This window comes from Trachemys scripta, chromosome 2, assembly GCF_013100865.1.
Source record: "Trachemys scripta elegans isolate TJP31775 chromosome 2, CAS_Tse_1.0, whole genome shotgun sequence".
Taxonomy (NCBI): domain Eukaryota; kingdom Metazoa; phylum Chordata; order Testudines; family Emydidae; genus Trachemys; species Trachemys scripta.
Genome location: NC_048299.1, coordinates 194,066,393 through 194,088,045, shown reverse-complemented (window position 1 = coordinate 194,088,045; position 21,653 = coordinate 194,066,393). Strand labels below are relative to the sequence as shown.

Genomic DNA, 21,653 nt, shown 5'->3' with positions numbered 1-21,653 from the left:
CACCTATTTCTTCAACAGATAGGCGAAACTGACAAGCCAAGTTTTAGACCTGGACTAGAAGGCAATAGTGCTGATGAGACTTCTGTTGAAACAGTAGCCAATAATTCCAAAATAGAATACAGTCAGTCTGCAGAGGATCAGATTATTGGTCCAACGGTAACAGGTACATGTATTTGGCAGTTGTGTACTTCCTTTTGGTAAGTTTAGAGCTTATGTTCATAAATTGCTAATGCGCACTACTTGAAAACTTTGTCACAGGAAAGACACTAAAATGTAGTTGAGATTACACTTCTTTTCAACCCCCTTAAAAAAATGGGTAGGCAACTCTCCCCCCCCCCCGAAAACGAATACAGAAAATTACAGTGTGACTACCTAAATTAAAATAAAAATAGATTGATGTCAGTGTTACTCCAAGTCTTTTGTAACTTAGAATCTTCCCAGAACAGTATTTTTATTAATTTAAAATGATAAACAGTTATGGTTCCCAAACTTCCCTGGTAACTAATTACTCAGCTATGTCCATCCACTCTTTGAGGCTGGGGAAAACAAAGCCCCCAATGAGTAAACTTAGGAAACAGTGACTATGCTAGCACAATCTCAAAGGTGGTTCATCCAAGAATTCAAGATTTATAGAAGGTTTTGGAATTCAATTGGTGTTGGGCGTTGTTGCTGGGAAGGAGTTGGGGGTAAAAAAGTACCAAATGTACATATTTTCTTAAGGTTAGCGCTCAGTATTTCAGTTCCTATCTCTCACCTTAATCTTGTCTGGCAAAGTTGTTAGTTAGCCATTTAAGAACATTGAGATTCTGAATCTGAGGAATTATATCCCTTCTATACTCTTGTTTTAGGGCCTGATTCAAAAAACTCCTGTAGACTTAATGGGCTTTGGATGAGAACAGAGTCCATTCATGGGTGGAGCAGCCATTTCTGTTGAGCTAATCCACTAAATCATTTTGGATGCCTGGTAAGTCAAGGACTATTAGGCTGATCCGATGAAGGATACAGTGTTGTTCTTCTGGCCAAAGATGTCAGGTTTGATGCTGCTGTCAAGAATGTGGACCAATTTTTTGCGGGGGATCATTTCCCTTTCATCCTTTTGGCAACTTTCTTTTTTTGCAGCTTCACAGACTGCAGTTACTACTGACCAATGGGCCTTGGAAGTTATCTAGAAGGGACATGCAAGTCAAGTCCTCTGCTATCTCCTCCCTCTCCTCAGGGACCCCTCTCAGAATTGCCTATTGCATTCAGAGAGACTCTTCTGTTGGGTGCAGTGGAGATGATGCCTCGAGTTCTGCAGCAAGGGATTCTATTACCATTACTTCCTTATTCAGAAGAAGAAAAGAGGATGTTATCCTCTTCATTTGTCACTTCAGGTGTCAAATGCTCATCTTTTTTTCTGTAATCCCCGCTTTAGAGCCCATGAATTATTTCATGAGTCAGTTTGTAGATGCTTCCATGTGTACATTCGTTCAGCTAACAAGTATCTGTGCTTCATGGTCAATGACCTTCTTTATCAGTTCAGAATCTGACCATTTGGTTTGTCAATATCTCCAAGGATTTTTACCAAATCTCTTTTGGTGGTAGCAACTCACCTGAGAAGACACGGCCTTTAATTGTACCCATATCTTGATAACAGGTTGATTTGGGGGCCACTGATCACAGCAGGTCACAAAAGGAGGTTCAAATAATTCTCCCTCTATTCTCCTGGCTAGACCTGAGGCTTAATACAGGCAAAATCCACCCTCACCCCTATCCATTTTATAGTTTATATGGGCAGTGGTGATGTCTTTCTCAAGGAAAGTTTTGCGCAGTGTCATTTCACTTCACACCTCTTCTCTGCCAAAAATCTCAGTGAAGAGTCGGCCTCCGTTTGTTGTGACACATACTGTGACACTTGTTTTTGTGACCTCCATGTGCAAGGTTAAGTCTCTACCCTCTTTAGATGGGTGAAATCTGTTTACCAACTGATTAGACACAGCATGGACTTACCTGTAGCTGTCCCACGGAAGTGCTGGAATCTCTGCTGTGGTGGACAGACCTTTAAAACATCATCTGTGGTGTAATGTTTTAATTCTCTCTCCCCCGTCCCTCAAACCTTTGTTATAGACTCATCCAAAGAGGGCTGAGGCATCTAGACAACCGTTAAGTACAGGTCCTGTGGTCCAGGGTGGAGCACATTGCACATAATACTAGAATTCAGGGCTATCCATCTAGCCTTCAAGGAGTTTCTACCCCTCCTGCAGGGCATCACAACCCCAAATCCTGATGAACAGTGTGACACCAGTGTGTTACAGAAACAGATGGAGTGAGATTGCCTCCCTTAAATCAGGAAGTGGGATTGGTCCATCCTTCATCAGCTCAACCTAATGGTCTTTCACTTACCAGGCATCCAAAATGATCTAGTGGATTAGCTCAGCAGAAATGGCTGCGTCACCTATAAATGGAGTCTTGGACTCCGTTCTTGATCAGAATTTCCTAGAATGGTGGGTCCGCGGGCCCCCCCCCTCCACCATAGACCTCTTTGTATTGACTTTGGTAGCATAGTGTCCTATATTTTTGCTCCTAGGGAGGAGTCTGAGTTCTCTGGCAAATATATTCCTGATTCAGTTGGAAGGGAACTCCTGTATATTTCCTCCCATCTTTTTAAATCCCAGAATCCTGAGGAAGGTATGAAAGACAGTGGCCAACTGGCATTGGTGTGTCAGTTCTGGTACTCCAATGGGATGCACCTGACACTCTCTCCCACTTCCAAACTTTCCAGGCATCGTTTCTGAGAACCAAAGTCTTGGGTTGTCTGGACCAGGCAACTCTCTAACAGAAGACTCACTAACTCTCTAACTGAAGACTAGCTGGCTGGCTGTTGACAGGAGCTGTTCCGAGGCAGTACAGGACATTTTGGCTCAGAACAAGAAGGTTTCTAAAAGACTGACATAGAGATAAGTGGAGGTGTTTTTCAGTGTGATCCATTAAAAGATCTCTTCAACCCATGGATTCCTCTGTTCCTGTTACCTTGGACTACCTTCTGTCTTCGAAGCACTCAGGTCTGTCTATTAGCTCTGTTGCAGTGTACTTAACTGCTGTCATCATATTATCCACCTTTTGAGGATCATTCAGTTTTTCCCACCCCACTGTATTAGGGTTTCAGGTGAGCCTGCTTCATATGTTTCCACCAGTCAATGAGCCCTTTCTTATCTAAGACTTGAATGTGGTGCTTCTATCATTGATATAACCTCTTTACTTAACCTATGTCATAGTCATTCTACCACCTTTCCATTAAGACAGTGTTTTTGGTGGCTATTACTTTGGCTCACGTTGTGTGAAATCCAGCTGTTGGTAGCAGGCTCTGTATACACCATATTTCCCAAGGACCATGTTATTATTATACTGCATCTGAAACTTTTTTGCCAAAAGTGGTTTCAGATTTTCTTATTAAGCAATTTATACACTTACCTGTATTTTGTTCCTAACTCTCATAGTTCTTTTGCCTTGACTATGTTCATTCACTGAATGTTCTTAGATTGTCTTTTTAACTGTGAACAGCACAGCCGTTTTGTAAATAGTTTAGGCTCTTTGTAAATTTTGAAGATCAATCTGAGGCAAACTCTTTCCCACTTCAAGAATCTGAGAGGAATCACAGTATTAGGGTCTCCAATGTGTTGAACAAACAACCACCTCTCTCTTAGGTTAGGATATCGTCTGCTAAAGGTCAGATAACATCAGTAGTAGCATGCTTCCATGGGAGTCCCTCTTTCAGAAATTTATAGGTCAGCTACTTGGAGTTTGTCATACATTTACTAATCATTACTTCATTGTTCAGCCTGTAGATGAGACCCAATTTGGCAAGCTGCCCTACAATTATTTAGATAGGACTCTTATCACTTGCCTTCACTAGGAGGTAAATTGATGGGATCCATGTAGCAAATACTAGAAGAAGACAATTATTTACCTTACAGCAACTGTTCCTTCAAGATGCTTTTGGCCAGATAGATCCCACAGCCTGTTCTCCTCCTCTGTTGATATAGAGCACAGTATAGGTTTGGAGAGGGTCCAGGAGATTTCTCATAGACTTGTGGACCTTCTGAGTTAGGCAGAACTATGCTAGAAGGCCCTGCCGATCAATGACAACATACTAGAGCCCGCCAAATCCTTGTGGCAGATGCCATCCTCTGTGCCTCTGACAGCTAGAAGAACTGAGAGAATGTACCATGTCTGTTTTCAAGGATATGAACATTTATATACCCATCCTTCTCAAGGTTCTGTAGTTGTCTCAGCAGTGAATGAAAGAATGAGTCAGGGTTGTCCCTCTTCTACCCCAAAAGACAAGGAGGTAAAGAAGTTAGACTTGTTTGGTAGAAAAATGTATTCTTCATCTTGTCTACAATTCCACATTGCTAATCCACAAGCATTATTGGATAGATACAACATCTCCCTCTCGGGCAATATGCTTAAGTTCTCAGGTTGCCAGAGGATGCCAGACAGGAATTCTAGGCTCAGTTAGAGGAGTGCAAGATGATTGCTCGCACTCTCTGCAATCATTCTTAGGAGAGGCAGATTTGGGGGCCAGAGTCCTGGCATCTGCAATATGTGCAGATGTTCATGGCTTCAATCCTTGGGCCTTGAGCAGGAGGTCCAGCAGACTATGCAGCATCTCCTTTTTTTGAAGGTCCTATCTTTTCTTGAAGAAGTAGGCTGAAATGTTCCACGATCTCAGAGTCGAAAGCCACATTGAAATTGTTGGAAATTGACACGTCTTTCCCTAAAAGAAAGCAATTCTGCCTTAATCTCTGTAGAGATACCTACCTTTTCCACTGGGACAGCCTGATCAATATAGAAAACAAGGCAAAACAGGAGAAGACCAACTCTTTCACTTCAGTTGGTTCTCCGACTGTTAGGAAATTCCAAATAGTCTGTGTGCCTGTATTGTCAAGGACAAAATACCAGATTGCGATGTACCAGTTTCTCAATTCCTCTCTCCCCCCCCCCCCCTTTTATTTTTTTGGTAGGTTACCCATTTCCTATGTGCCTGGTCCCATATTACCACATATTGATAAATCCTAAGTACTGTGAAACAGGGATATACCTTGTAGCTTTTCTATCTCCACACCACACGGTGTTGCTCTTCAGCTCATGAAGATGTTTTCATCTGAAAAGTACAGTCTCTTCTCTGTTTGGGAGCTACTGAAGAGGTTCCCACTCTTAAGCGAAAGAAAAGTTTCTATTTATGCTATTTCCGGATTCCGAAGGCAAAAGAAGGTCTTGGGGACCAACCTGGACTGGCAAAATTTGAACAAATGTTTGCATGGTTACCCTAGACTCTATCATCCCTCTCACTGGGTCCCAGGAACTGGTACGCTGCCCTCGACTTTATAAGGAGTAGACAGTATGTTCAGGATCCAACACCTCTTCAGTGTTCTGTTCCAGACATTGTTAGGCTTTTGAGATCTATAGAAATGTTTATCTATTTACAACAATAAGAAACTGCCGCAGACTACTGGGGCACGTGGCCTACTTGCATGTATGTGGTTTGGTATACCAAATTTTGTCTCAAAGTTGCAAGGCTGGTTAAAATCATGTACTTTCTGGCTAGTCATCCATTGGCCATGCTGATTTGAGTGTCTGCAGGAGTGCTGGCCACCTTGGACTGGCGACTTGATCTGGCCAAAATATATATGGGAGTTCCATCTGCCCTGCTCTTTTATCAACATTGACTCTGTTTACAGATGCTTTTCTAGATTGGAGAGCTTACCTAGGAAACCTGCCAACTCAGGGTCTGTGGTTTCATCAAGATTTGGCTCTCCACATAAATGTTCAGGAGTTGCAGGCCAGGCTTCTGGCCTGTCAGGGTTTTCGTCCTCACGGATCCCATTATTGAAGCTCTGTATGAACAGACAGAGGGGCCACATCAGACAACGTTTGTCAAAAGGCAATACATCTTTGGAAGTTTTGTATCTCCAAAGTAAATCATGTAAATGCTTCCTACCTTCCTGGTGTTCAGAACAGCTTGGTGGATCACCTGAGCAGATAATCTGCGGGGGGGGGAGGAGGGAATCATGAATGGTTTCTTAGCTCAGATATTATGAGAATAATTTTTCAAAGCTGGTGTATCCCTCACTTAGACTTGTTTTTGTTCCTTGGTTGGTTAACTTTTTTTTAAGAGTTGAGGAATCTATTCCTTGAAGCTAGACAAGTCATTGGGCTCTCTCATTAAGGATTCCTACCACTTGAACATTCCTTGATCTCATCTAATTATTCTAGGTTTTTTCTGTCTATGAATACAGTTTTTGAGGTTAAAGTGTCACTGTTTTGTTTTTGAGGCTTCTGAGAGATCCATTTTGCTAACTCTGCTCTCATATTTATTAGAGATGGTCTCTATCCAATCATAATTTAGATTTTTGTAATGAACATACTTCACGATACAGTTATAAACCCAAATAATCCAATACATTTTTATTTGCCTCCCTTGCTGCATGCCTTTCTATTTTAAGATGATGTAGGAGTATTTTGCTATAGCCTTGAGTCGATGACTTAAAGAAATGACCCTCTACTTTTTCTCTCCCTTTCCAAGTAACAAACTTTTATGGGTATTTTTAACCCTTTTTTGTTTGACAATTTTTCAATTTTTTACACTGTATTAGGATTTTTCTCTTTTTGGTTGGGTGCTTAATTGTGTAATTCTAATGCGTCCTTTTCTCAGTGCTAGGGCCTTTCTTAATTTGATTTTTAATTGCTTAACTTTGTCAAATTACTTTGCATGAAACTTATCAAGAGTTTTGACCCAGAAGTACCTTTTTATAGAAATCCATGTGACTGAGTTACTCATGTAACTTTAATTCAACCACTTCCTGATTACAGAGTATTTAACTGTACAGCCTTAGTATACTCCTGGTGTAGCTATTGGTATGCTTATAAACATGACTTCAAAAATTTACCCAACACCTACTAGCCCAAGTAATAAGTCTGCTTGCCATGTCAAAGTATGTGGGTGCTTTGTTACACCCCTTCTGCTCAGTCTTTTTTTTTTTTTTTGACTAGGTTGGGCCTGAAAAGTAGTCTCCTGAAAGCTGAAGTCTCAACCCATCCCCCCAGTAATGTTGCCGCCTCCATATACCAATCAGTTAATGGTGGGCCACCCTAATAACATACTCCCATCCTGCCCAAATATAGGGAGCAGCAGACTGAGGAACAGAATCCACAGCCATCCAGAAACTAGCAGTGGTGGGTGCCCTGCCTTTCATTGTAGCAGGGCACTCTTTTCTAGGGAGTTGGCCCTGTTAACAGCACCCTAACAGGCAGAAGGCTCTTAAGGTTTAAGGGAGTTCCTGCCACACTAGCAAAGATTTCTGCATGTGGGGGCCATCCAAGCAGAGGGCTCTGAGGGAGGCAGAGAAGTGCAGCGAGACCCAGCCATCTGCTGGGATGGTGGTGTCATTAAGGGGGTCCCACACACTCCTACCTTGAATGGGGTAGGTTGGATCCCCAAGACCCTCTATTACAATGGTGAGCATCCACCTAGTACACCTTTCTCTGACTGCTCTACCCTTATCTCCCCTAATAGTGGCAGTGCTGGATGTCTCTGCGTACTTAGTAAGACATTACTACATTAGTTACATTCAGTACATGTTTGGTAAGTTCTCTTCAACCATAACAGCATAAAGCTTAAGCAGTTTTTGTAATAAATTAAACTGCAGAAGGTAATGATGCTTGGCTGGCAAAAATTTCTACTTGCCAGTTCTGCTTATAATGCATGCTTTAGACTCATTTACAGACCATAAATTTTAATAGAATCACTTGGTGATTTGCACCTGCAAATAGCTTGTTTGAGCAAGTTGCCTAGTAACCTAACCTTCAAAAATTATACTCTTGGAAATAGTTCAAACTTCAGGATTATTTTCGCAGTGGAACAGAATGGATAGAGAAACGGCAACCATCGTTCAGACTGAGACTCAAAAGCAGCAAACTAAAAGGCAGATTGCCTTTCCATATTCATTTGAAATAGCACTGAAACAGATAAGTTCTGGCATACAAAAGAAAAATAGGAAACCAGATTTTCAGGATACTCTAGATTGATGCTTCTAAACCTTTTCCATACTGTGACCACATGTTGCAACAGAATTTGTGGATACATCTGGTCACTAAACCAAAGCAGCCCTTGGAAACCTGTTTGTAACCCTTATGTTTTGACCCTTTGCCCTAAATGACTGCATGTTAAACTACTATGGAACACATGTGACCACCTCAGGTCTCTGGGTCCAGCCAGGGAATTGCCAAGTGTCTGAACCTCAGCTGTTGTTTCAAACAAACATGTTATTACTGACCCAACAAGCTACCCTCTCTTACCTTTTGACCGGCCAGGCAGACTTTGGACCACATTGAACATTTATGTTTTGCTTAGCAACATAAGCAATAACACTCCAATTCAGATTGGACAACTCAAAGATCAGTTTTTAAGATCATTGGACCTTAGTCAGTGAGTTACAAGAGAGCCAAAATTACCTCATGGTAAGTCTTTCCAAAGTGAACCACTTTGTGGGTGTTCTCACAGCAGAAAACTTAAATTAATACTAGTAAACCACTTTATTTCTCTTGTGCTGCAGGAAATGGTTGTGGCTTTGGAGATCTTGGTAGTGGAAGTGAAGGAACAGCTTTGGTACCACTATTTCCCCCTAACATGCAGAGTTTTGATACAGGGGGAATTGGAAGAAACATAACTGGAGAAGAAAATGAAGTCTTAGTCCAGGCTTCTTTCAAATGTATGACTCTTGATGATATTCCTACTCACAATGAGGTACAAGCATTTTGTTACAAAGAAAAAAATCAATTTTTTTTGTGGTTGCATGCTTCCAATAAGTCTGTATTTAAAATATTCTGTCTTAATTTTCTGAGGACTTGTGTATTATCAATGTGGGGTCTTTGGCAATGTGTCTGCAGCTCCAGGTGTCAATAAACATCGTATTTGGCTCTGTAGGATGTGAAGAAGAAGGGATATTGCTCCTCTAGCGATGAGCAGGGAGGAGATGTATACCTAGTCTATACAATCTCATCCTCTTTTCCTCCTCTTCCAAGACAATGCTGAATGGGCTGATGTGTACAGATTTCTGGAACTGTACTTCTGAGTCAGCCCTTAGAGCAGAGGGAAGACTCCAGAAGAGGGGAAGCAGAGTTAATTGAGATGGGTCCTCTTTAGGTGGCCATATAATAAAGACTAGTATATCCTCCTCCTCCTGAGAGTATTCTACGCCAAAAATTTAAAACATCTGCGCACAAAAAAATAAAAATTCTGCGCACAATATTTTAAAATTCTGCAAATTGTATTTGTCAAATGTGGAGGCTCCAGCATGGCATTGGGGAGCACAGGCCACTGCCTTCACAGAGGTGGAAGATGACTGCAGTTCCCCCCGGCACATGAACTCAGTGGTGAAGCTGCACCCAACCCTGACACACTGCAATAAACGAGCCTGCCCCAGAAACATCCAGGACCCTTCCCCTCTGTGCCAGGTGCACCAGGGGTGGGCAGGCAGGCTCAGCAAGGAAAGATCCAAGTGTGGAGGGGCTTAGTGTGGAGGGATCCAGGTGTGGGTTGAGAGGGTTCTGTGTGGGGCAATCTGGGTGAGTGTGTGGGGGCGGTGTCTGGATGCACAAGGACTTGTTGGGGGTTCTAAGTACAACAGTAATGGGTCCAGGTGAAGGTAGTTGGGGCTCAGTGGGGGGGAGGGGGAATCTGGGTGTGTGGGAGGATAGAGCTCGGTGGGAGTTTGGCTGTGGGGGCTCATTGCGGGGGTCCAGATCCTGGGGCTCAATGGGGTGGAGATCCAGGTGCAACTGGTTGGGGCTTGGTGGGGTGGGGTGGGATGGGGATCTGGATGCGGGTGGCTTGTCGGGATGGTCCAGGTGCCGGGGGAGTGGGGCTCATCGGGGACAGGGTTCTGAGTGCGGGGGTAGGGGGTGAGACTTGGCGGGAGGGTCTCAGTATGAGGGGGGGTCTCGATGCCTGGGGTTTGGGCGGATGGGGGAACAGCTCCCTGTACAGGAATCCTTCCCCCTGGAGTTGAGGAGCAATGGGTGCACGAACCGGGGGGATTTGGGGGGGCAGGTGTGTGTGTGTGTGTGTTTGCAGAGCTTTCTTCAGATGGGGGAGAAATCTGGGGGGTGAGTCTGACCCGGCCCAGGGTTCCATGCAGGGGAAGAGGAAGTCCCATCCTCCCCAGCCCGGCTGGGACTAGCAGTTGAGCCCATCACACAGTAGAAGCCACCATCTGGGTCTTCCCCAGTCCCACCCCGTGCCCCACAGGGATTTACCTCTCTGTTGGCTGCCCTGGGCACCCGAAACATACTGCTGGGGAGGGTTGTATGACCGTTCTTGTGGCTTCCTTTTGCTTCCCCATCAGAAAGTCTTTGCTACTCTGCAGAAAAATGAAATCTGCAGGGGACATAAATTCTGCGCATGCTCAGTGGTGCAGAATTCCCCCGGAGTAATCTCCGTGGACTATTTCAGGATGGTTTTAAAATAGCTTTCCTAAAAAGATAGTTGTCTCTTGTATACGGGTATCACTGTATTTTGTCACTACAAATGGTCAGGTCTCTTTCCTTCCGACCCCCTCCATCCTGATTCCTTAAATTTGTGGCATTAGCTTAGGAGATCTGGGATGTAATTTCTGGCTTTCGTGAGAGTATTCATTGAATCCTGTTTAATGTATCCATTCTTAATTATCTTAAATGCAGCTTCAGCATAGTATTAATAACCTTGCTGCTTAATACCGCATGAGGGGAAGAGAATATGAAAAAAAACTAATGTGGGGGCCACAAACACTAAAATTGTCTTAATCATAATTGTATGGTTATGGCATGGCATCACTACAGGGCACAGTGGATATTGTTTCTGTCTTACTATGTATTTCCACAGTTTGGCTTGGTTCAATTTCTGTTGTTTATAATTTTAACTATAAAGTTCCAGTGTTTGTAATGCTTGTTTTGGGAATAATTACATTACAGGGATGTAAGTTTCTGATACCTACTTTCAACTTGAACTCATTGTAATGTAGTTTGGGTTTTTTTGGCTGGAATAAGTTAAGTTTGAGTATATGTTGAGGTCTTCATTTTACTTGATTATAGCCAGCCTTAAAAATATAGCGTGGATCCAATTGGAAATGGTGATAGGATGACTTCAGCATTATCAAATGGGATCATAACATAAGAGAGAGGCTAGTAAGACTGCATGTTAATGTTAGTAGTTCCTAATTTAAGTAGGTCTAAAAATTAGACCAAATTATTTTAATTTTAGTTTAAATGCGCATTCTATATTCAGCTGCTACTTAAAACAATGATCTAATCTGTGTAAACTGGACAGGATGGCTTAAAGCCAAATTTAACTAGAAACACTTGCTAGTTTTGTTTGTGTACAGATACAGTGTGAACTACTTTAATTTTTTGTTGTTGTTCTTAAGGATGCCATTAATGGTGAAGATGTACTAAATTCCATCAATGTTGCTGAATTCAAACTAGATTCATTATACCTTCAGCATATGGGTATCAATAAGACTGTGGTTGATCTCTCCGATGCCATTTTAGAGCAGAGAACACAATTCTCTAACTTGTGTCATGCTTTTTCATCTGATGCTGAAGAAGTATTGCACTTGACAGATGAGGTATTTGTGTATGACACAGCTCCTCAAAGTCCTGTTAATGAAAATGCAGCTGTGACTGATACAAATCCAGTTGATGAGTGTGAACTTGGTCTGGCTGATACTTACCTGTCTCCAACTGCTGGTGGTAGAGCAAATGAATATCAAGATGCAGCAGAAGAAGGTTAGTTGCTGTAAAAATAGCCCATTGGTTTGTATGGTGGGGGAACTAAAATTGCAAGTTAAGCTTTTTCCTAAATATACCAGAAGTTTATAAGAAAAGATCTAAGTCTAACTTAATTAGAAGAAATATCTAGTTCAGTTCTGAATACCATTTTTTATTGATGATGTTTAATATATTAAATCACACAGTAAAACTTAAATTGTGGCGTGTCGTACAGTTCATAAAAATGTTATTTCAATGACAGTAACTAATATAAATTACAAGTTAGAAAATCTAACTAACCAGCAAACAAATTGGTAGAATTTAAGAGGCAACTTTTTTTTTGCCCCTTTATCTTGCCCTAAAGTAAATTCAGCATTTTATGACCTGGATGACCCACCACACAGTGTTGTCTATCAAAACGAAGAGGGGAAATGGGTGACTGATCTGGCATATTATACCTCATTTGATAAAGAGCAAGACTTAAATCTACCTGCAGACAATAAAATAAGTGAGGACTTCATAACTGCATGTAAGTAACCTTTTTTCCTTGTTCTATTGACTACTTGGTTCATATAATTAAGACTGCTTTCTTTCCAATACATGAGCATAGGAATGATTGGTGCTACTACAGTCTCTAGTATCAAGTATAAGTCTCTGGTCCTATAATCTATGGATTTCCCAAGAATGGATCATATGGCTAAGGCTATGTTTATGTCACGGAGGTCATGGAATCCGTGACTTCCAGAGACCACCATGACGTTCTCTGCTTTAGCCCTAGGGGCTGCAGGATTATGGAGGTGAAAGCCAGTGGGGTCCTGGTAGGTTTCCGGCAACAGCAGCGACAAGCGACGGGGGGGACCTGCAAAGTTCCAGCGACAGGTGACAGACTCCTGAGGGGGTACTCCTCAGGGTTCCAGTGATGGGCGACAGCCTCATGGGGGAGGGGGACGCCTCAGGCAAGTGGCTGGGGTATCCCGTTTTCTCTTTGGGAGAGAACCCCACAGCTTCCAGCCACCAGGAAGGTGGGAGAAACCATGGAGCTGCAGTAGCAAAAGTCGCAGACAGGTCACAGCTTCCGTGAATTTTTGTTTATTGCCCGTGACCTGTCCATGACTTTTTTCTAGTAAAAATAACCCATGACAAAATCTTAGCTTTACGTAAGGCTAATGGCTTCTTTCCCATGTCTTTTCCCTCCATCCTCCAGTGAGGATTGTGGTTTAAAGGATCTGTTGACTCTCACACAGATGTGTATGATTACTGTTGTGTAAGTGAACTGGATGTCTGAATGGTACAGGAGTGTAGAACAAAATTGCTTTTGCTCTAGGGCCGGGGTTCTCAAGCTGGGGGTCGTGACCCCTCAGGGGGTCATGTGGTTATTACCTGGCGGTGTCACGAGCTGTCAGCCTCCGCCCCAAACCTCACTTCACCACCAGCCTCCGCCCCAAACCTCAGTTCACCACCAGCATTTATAATAGTGTTAAATATAAATTTAAAACACCTTTTTATAAGGGGGGTTGCACTCAGAGACTTGCTGTGTGAAAGGGGTCACTACCAGAAAAGTTTGAGAGCCACTGCTCTAGGAGATGCTTTTTCCAAAGGTACTGAGCATTTGCAGCTCCTATAAACTTCAGGGTTGAGTGCTTAGCATTTCTGAAAGCCAGGTCCTAGGCATCTCAAGTGATGTGCGCAGAATTGTAGGAACACACAACTAATCAGAATCTTCAGAAGTAGCTGCTATAGTGACTTAGTAATTTTTAGAAGTCTTTGGCAGAGCAAGGATAGGAGTTATCCTAGTTGCCAGTTCAAGTGCTTAATCACCCGATCATTTCCCCCCACATACTACCTGGTGTTCCCCTTCATTTACTAAACACCTTCTAACTTCTGCTTCAGATGAGTCAAGGGTCATGTGGAAAACAACCTTACTTCGCAACACAACCCTGTAACATTCTCAATTCCTCCTGTACACTGGATGAACAGGGTTGCTACATTGTGTGATCATAGAATTAAAGACTGTATCATAATGCACATGTACAAGGAGACAAGTCAGCTTGCATGGCAACCTTACAATAGACCTATGTTCTCAATCACAACTGCTTATTGTAGGGACCAAAGCATTTATTATTTTGTATATGCTAATAATGTAGCTGCAATTCAAGCATGTACATCTAAAACACAAAGATGTGTTAAATTTACCATATTGGTTACTGTGTATGGATGTTGCAAAAACCTGGTACATTACAACTCTGAAATGCTTTAATTTATGGGAGGCATTTTGAAACTTTGAAGATAATTTTTCATGGAGGATACATGGGTTTGAAAGCCAAAAGCTGTTTGAGTTCTGTTTGAGATAGGCCCTACAGTGTTGAAGACTATTGCTACAGACACTGTACCAAAAAAGGATTGACAGTTAGGGCTTTTTTTGCTGCCAGGAGGACTACATTACATCTAAAATGAAAGCTTAAGTTTTTTATACCTAAGGAGTGGGGGCTAGATTTACAAAGGTATTCAAAGCAGGGGTTTTTGTAAATCCCCCACTCGCATCTTTGTGTGTCTATATACCTTTGTAAATCTGGTTCTTGTATGCATAGTTACACATGCTTTAGTAGAAAGCATTTGTCATTGACTTGGAAAAATGCTTCAAATTTTATGAAATTTTAATTTCAAATCAGTTTTATATCATTCGCTATGTTGTAGTTAATTATTTTCATTTTTTAAAGCTGAAGCAATAGCTAAGATCGCACAAGATCAAGAAGAATTTGAGAGGGATCACAGATTTTTGCAGGTTAGTGACTTTATAAAAAGTTAACTTTCTGAGAACTGCAGAAGGGTGATCTACTTATTTTGAACTACTTTCAAAATGATTTTTTCATTCACAGGAAGAAAAAATAGACACACATAATACATCTGAAGTAGAGGATACATCATGGAAATCTGCCAATAGCTATAACCTGCTGAAGGCGTCCCAAACAACATCTGATCTTAGTAAAGACGCTAGCTACTTACGTTTGTCTTTGGGGGAGTTCTTTGGTCAGAGATCGGAAGCTCTTGGCTGTCTTGGCGGAGGCAGTGACGTGAGAAGGGTATGTGGCTGACTAACATTTTAATGCAAAGAACTGGACTTCAGTGTAAAGAAGAAAAGGATAAGAGGAACATAGCTGGAACTCCTGTTCTTCTATTGCATTTGTAACCAATGCTTCCAGAAGAGTCTTATCTTCTAGACTAATCCAATTGCTAATAATTCTCTGTTCTAGCACGTGAGAGAGATTGGATTAGTTTTGTTCCCAGGCTGGGAGTTATTAGAGAGCGGGTATAGGGTATGCCTTGTGTTATTTAAGGGACCACTTTGACTACCAGTGGGTTTCAAATGCCACCTTTTGAAGAAATAATATTGTACATTGGGCTATAGCAGGGGTGCGCAAAATACGGCCCACGGGCTGGATTTGGCCCATCTAACATTTCTGTCTGGCCTCCTCTTCCCCCAGTGATCTCAGTCCAGGCTGCTAAAAGTCCCTCTGTGCAGCGGAGCACTCAAGCAGACTGCCTACCTGCTGTAGCCCCACACCACTCCTGGAAGTGGCTGGCTGCTGCTGGCATATCTCTGCACGTCCCTGGTGGGCGGGGAGGCGGCTCTGTGCATGGCCCCTGCTCCCAGCACCATCCTCAAAGCTTCCATTGGCCAGAAAACAGCCAATGGGAACTGCGGGGGGTGGTGCTTGTGAGCGTGGGCGACACACGGAGACCCGCTGTCTCCCTCCCCCCAAGGGGCACGCAGAGATGTGCCAGCAGCAGCCGGCCGCAGCTGCTTCTGGGAGTGGCATGGGGCCATGGCATGCAGGCAGCCTGCCTGAACCTTGCTCTGCTGCCGGCCAGGAGCCGCCTGCGGTAAGCGCCTCCCAGCCAGAGCCTGCAACTTGCACTCCCTTCTGCACCCCTGCCCCAGGTCAGAACTCCCTCCTGCACCCAAACTTCCTCCCAGACACTGCACCTCTTCCTGCACCCCAATCCCCTGCCCCAGCCTTGAGCCCCCTCCTGCACCAAACTCCCAGAACTCTCACCCCTCACCCTCTCCATCACCCCAACACTCTGTACCAGCCCAGAGCTCCCTCCTGCACCCAAACTCCCTCCCAGATCCCGCACCATCTCCATTAATATAGTAGAAATGTGCAGCCTGTGACGACTTACCAAAATTCGTGGCGTGGCCCTCGTGCAAAAATTATTGCCCACCCCTGGGCTATAGTATAAGTAGGCCAGGAGGATCATTGGAGGTCTGTGGAGATTATCCTCTTTTGGGGTAGAGTGAGAAAAATTTGTTCAGCTAAACAAAAATGTTTTAAGAATGAAAACAATTATGTTAGGTTTTTTTTATGTGCTACCTAAACACTCTACAGACAATTTTTAGGATGTTATAAAACTACTTGAGGAAAAAATCACTAACTGACTTATTTTTTACAGCCATCTTTTGGTTATCATATTACATCTCCAGAGAAAAGGCAACCTGTAGCTTTGTTAAGGCAGTCTGATGCATCAAGAGGCAACTCTGAGCAAGAGAGTTCACAAATTTCTGATACGTTTTTTCCAGGTACTATAAAATGGGTAAAATAGCAGGATCAATTTGTGAATTGTTAGCTATATGTGAATATTCCTAACCACTAAAATTAGAATTTGTGAAGACTATTATGAATAAACTCTCAAAGGGGGCAATCACTGAAATATTTTTTACCAGTAGTTATTTTCTCTTCTAAAATTAAAGAACACAAAATCTTTATAAGGATTGCATAAGGTCCTAATGCCAGAGAGCAACTTGAATTGTTCTGGCCATCTCCGCATCTTTCAGGAACACTGGAAAATTGCAGGAAATTACATTTTCAAGTCTTGCAGATCACTTTGGGACACTTAACACTTATTTAGCCTGTTACTAGTTAAATACTATTTACACTACATCATCTACGTGTCTACTCTTGTACAAGAATTCAAACTAGGTCCCTACCTGGAGAGACAGTAGACATTGGGTGGGCAAGGAAAGGGTGAGAGTCATAACCTGGAACTTTCAGTAATTTGTTTTATTCAATTTTTTTTGAAGTGGTGGGAAGAACAAGCTTTTGCTTGTGAGTAGAGGGTAAATGTTATTGGGGTGGAACATTTCTGTGATCTTAGTCTGGATATCCCCCTGAAAGGAAAAAATCCCCATAGTTCACTTATCAAATAAAATAGATAATTGTTGTCTGGGGAGCGGAGAGGGGAGTCAAGCATCCTCAGGTTCCTTCCTCATTGCAGAATTAAGGTCCCAGAGACCTACGCTTTTATAGCTCAGGGGAGGAAAAGCCTCCAGAATCTTAGAGAAGTTTCATACCTTCTTCCTTGTCAGGGTGCAGCACTCAAACTTCCTCTTAATACTTCCCTCTCCAGCCCCTTTCCCCAGGAGCAGCACAATGTCAGCCAAAAACATGTCTCCTTTCAGGAAGACAATACCCTTTTGGAATCACGCCATAAAGGTGAGGAACCCAATAAACAACACACCCGCACTCTCTGAAATTGCTTGAGAAAATGACCAGGAGAATCAGTAGCTATTGAAATCATCAGGAAAGTGAATCAAAAACTCAGGCATGGCAGCGCTGTTCTGCAAACATGTGGCTTAAGTTCAAGTGGTGTTCCCTTTGTGAAACAGCACTTACAGGCTCTACAATGGGTGAATTATGCCCTGCCTGTTCCCTGCCAGCCAACTCTGGTACAGGGCTCAGTTGGACTGGTATGTTGGGGCCCCATCTTTGCCTGAAGAACTGCAATTCCAACACAAAAAAGGTGTTCCCAGACTGGATCAAGTTCTTGCTTCAAGTTCTACAGGTACAGTGTAGAGAACTAGGAGGAGGACTTGAACTCCCTCTTTTTTGTATCCTTTAGGTTTTGAAAGTTAATCTTCTCTGCCCAGGACTTTATTTCCAGTGTCACAGAAAAGTTTTGACTCGCTATTTCCTGCTTTTGATAGGGATATAAATACTTAAGCTTCAATTATAAGCCAACCTCCAGTGGGAGATAGGAGACTTCCTCTGTGAGTATTGTAATTTCTCATTCTGTGATTTCTTGCACCTTCTACTGATGCAGATGGTACTGATCACTGTCAGACAGAACAATGGACTTGATGGACCATTGGCCATGGGTTTTGCTTTTATTTTAATTTTTTTAAGTGAGAGATTGATGTGTTGAAATTAACTAAAATGATGTATACTATGAATCTGAGCCTCAGTGACTTTTCAGGAGTTAGTGAGGCAGGTTGTGCCTTCTCTTTTTCCTCCTTCCTTCTTGATGGCAGGAGAGGAACATACATGCCTTCTCTGTCAAAGGACTTTTGAGTCAGATGTCAACACTTTCTTAAACACCAATATAGAAAATGATTGAAGCCCCAACTGGCTACTGCTCAGAAGGCTCTTCAACCACAGGAAAAGCAGCTAAAAATCGCACTCTTTTCAAATGCAAGGCCTAAGACCAACCTACCTTTTCTCCTGGACAGTAGCAGGATTTTTAGTATGCTTTCATGGCTATACTTCTAGGTGAAAGGAACATCAGGAAGATCTGACAAGACAAAGCTCATGGGACATTAATAGCTTTAACTTGAATGTCATTTTTAATTCTCCCATTGTCATGGTTTCAGTACCTCCAGTCTGGCTACCAGTTCTACCAGATGATTTTGCTCTTACAAGCAATTTTTTCTATGCATTGCTCTGAAACCACTGTAGTGGCATGCACAGTGATTTGAGTTTAGGCTTTGAGTCACTTTAGGAAGTTCAAGATAATTCTTTTGCAGAGTTAAAAGCCTTCAACAAAAAAAATCTTGAAGTACAAGTTTTTATTGCAAATGTTTTGTTGGTTGCCATAGTTCCTTTCATCTGGGGTTTTACTTAGTTTGGTTGTCTTTCAATGCTGTTTCAAGCACGTCCGAATATTGGCTGTTCAGTCGGAGCTGTACCAGTCTCTCTCAGTGCATAATTCTTTACTACTCCTTCTGTGAAGAGAGATTTTTGAATTATCTCTTTTTTGTGAACCAGCACCTTTCTGGGACACAGACTTGGAAACTAAGCAACTGCCTTTGAGCTGTTAGCTAATAAAAGGGTTCTCCTACACTTTTAAAAAAACTGTATTTTTAGAACAGAGGTTTGAGAAGGGATTTGAAGGTAGATAATGTAGCTTTGTGTATAGGATGTGCCTCCCAAGTGTGTGGGGTAGCATGGGAGAAAGCACTAAGTTAGGAAAATGATCTTTGCTGCAGCATTCTGAATGGATATGAGATGGGTAAGATTAGATTTGTCATGTTCATGGAGAAGGGCATTGCAGTGATCAAGATGCAAGATAAGAATTTGGATAAGAGCTTTTTAGCTGTGGAGCTAGGAAAGCCCATGTCTAAAGGATTTTACTCAGAATTGGCAAGATACAGACAGGACACAGGACCTAGAGAGAAGTCAGTTGAAGATGGCAATGTCTGAGTAATAGGCAGGCTGATGGTGTCCACAATGATCAAAAAAGGAGGTAATAGGGAGGGCTTTGGGGACAAGATTAGGAGCTGAGTTTTATTCATGTTGAGCTTAAGCTGACCGCTAGGAATCCATGAGGAGATGTCTGAGACACAGGCCAAGAATTGATATTGTGCAGAAGGCGACAGATCTGAAGCAGTGAGGTAGATCAGTGAATTGTCCACACAGAAATGGTAATTGAACTTGTGGTTGCAAATATTACTCAAAGGTAAGGTGTAGAGGGAGAAGAGAAGGTGACCAAGGACAGAGCCCTGTGAAACCTCCACAGAAAGCTGGAGCATGAGGAGGGTCATCCAAAACACATGCTAAGGGGTGATTGAAGAGAGGGAGAACCAGGACAGGACAAAGATTTCAAGAAGAGTATGATCAGTAGTATTGAAGACCACTGAAAGGTCAGTGAGGATGAAGAACTGGTTCTGAGCTTTAGCTAGGAAGAGGTCATTAGTAATTTTTGGCAAGTGGTTTCTGTGGAGTGCAGGAGGTGGAGGCTGGGTTGGAAAAGGTCTGGGATGGAACTGAAGGAGAGCAGCTGATTGTAGACTGTGTGTTCAATGAGCTTGGATATCAAAGGAAGATGTGGTAGTAGTTGGAGAGGCAAGTGGAGTTCAAGATGGGTTTTTAAGATGGGAGAGACTAGAACATGCCTTTATTATGAGGGGAAAGAGCCAGAGGAAAACAAGAGCTTAAGGAGAAGAATAAGAGAGGGGGATGAGAGTAGGCACAAGGGAGATCAAGAGATGAGGCGGGGTCACTGCAGCAAGTGAAGGGGTTAGGGTAGAAGAGCAGACTGACTTCTGCATCCGTTATGGGAGAAGAGAGAGTTGTAGGAGGAGAAGGGAAGGCAGTCTGAGGGGAGGGGCGATGTTTTGTCAGTTTTCTTTTGGAAGATACGCATGAGATCCTGTTAGGAGAGAGTGCAAGCAGGAGGAGTAGAGGATCTGAGGAGGGAGTCAGAAGGTGGCTGGTTGTGCTGTTTCTCAAGGTACCCAAGAGTGATTCACTTTGTTGCCACCTGCCTACAGTGTGAGGTGTTGCCTCCCTAACATAACCGGAGTGTCAGCCACTCAAGCACTCTCCTCTGGGCTATACCAGCCCTGGCTTTACCCTGCAGATTAACAATAGATGCACCCTTGTGAACACTACTCTAGTGTCCCCCTGTGATATTCAGCCCCAATCACTGGATAGCCACAGAAATCCCAGATCTTCCATTCCCAAAGGAGCCATGCATCCCAATTTTACCTTAGTCCAGTGCTGCTGTGTCTCTAACACCACTTGAGTTCAATTATAGTAAAACAAAAGGACAGTTATTTGAGAAAGAATAGCGATTCAAGTGGAAGCAAGTGTGAAACAGTTATGTACAAATCAAAATCATAAAACTAGAGCCTATACTTTATTAATAGTTACCTTTCTTATCTAATAAAGTAGATTCCTTTTGCAATGTTCGCTAGCTCAAAGGAGCTAGGAGCGCTGCTTCTTTCATGAAGCACCCTGACTTTAGCAAGATACCTTCTCAGTGAGTGGATCCAGGGGTCTTTCTTCACTCTGATATACTGAATCAGTGTTCTGTCTTCATTCACAGACAGGGCAATCCCCTTGCTGTCATATTACTTCCATGTCATTTTCACTTCCAAGTGGTTTTGATGTTTATGGTTTGTCTTTGATGGTTTTCCATTGACTTTTCTGGGTTGGTGAAAAGGTAAACAATTGAACAACACATTACGTAATCAGCTAGCCAGGGAGGCTCAACTCCCTCCTACCTGAATGGGCGCTCAGCAAGACACCTTATTCCCTGGTGACTTTCACTCCAAGATCATAGGGCATAACTTTCAACATAGTTACATTTATTCCTTAAATATTACCTGTATATACATCTCACAATGATGTGTATCAGTAAGTTACAAGACTTCAGTGGAGAACTCACATGTTGCCCTTTATGGATGAATACCATGAAAGTGGTCTTTTGGGTGTAGTGAGTTTGCCAGGTCTGAGATAGAAGTTACTTCTAAAGAATAGTGAACACTTTGCCAGTTGGCACCAATGGGCCTCTGTGCCAGACTGGTGTATTCTGTGATGAGATTCAATTAAATTGGAGAAACAGAGTTGTTTGGCAAGGAAGATAGCAGAACTGAGGGAAAAGAGAACAAATTTGTAGTGCAAGTCAGCCGAATTTTGGGATGCTCTGCAGTGTGAGAGCCGGATCATAGGAAGATGATGTTGGGAGTGAGCCGGGATTGGCAGGTTTGCATCTTGTGTTGGGGGAGAGGGACAAGAGTCAAGAGTGGAGGAGTGAAGTATGCAGAGACTCAACAATCCTGTTAAGGGAGGAGACAGCTGAGAGCAGACACA

General features: G+C 42.8%; 1 protein-coding gene across 1 annotated transcript in view; it reads left to right on the top strand.

The window, feature by feature from the left end:
- The window catches only part of LOC117871808 (centrosomal protein of 192 kDa-like), a 205,750-nt gene that overhangs the window by 62,720 nt on the left and 121,377 nt on the right, over nt 1–21,653 (top strand). Inside the window, exons 19-25 of the mRNA XM_034759567.1 lie at nt 19–163; nt 8,595–8,785; nt 11,442–11,802; nt 12,149–12,313; nt 14,502–14,566; nt 14,661–14,864; nt 16,237–16,363. Coding sequence (XP_034615458.1) covers nt 19–163; nt 8,595–8,785; nt 11,442–11,802; nt 12,149–12,313; nt 14,502–14,566; nt 14,661–14,864; nt 16,237–16,363 — 1,258 coding nt within the window. The remainder of the gene's footprint in view (nt 1–18; nt 164–8,594; nt 8,786–11,441; nt 11,803–12,148; nt 12,314–14,501; nt 14,567–14,660; nt 14,865–16,236; nt 16,364–21,653) is intronic.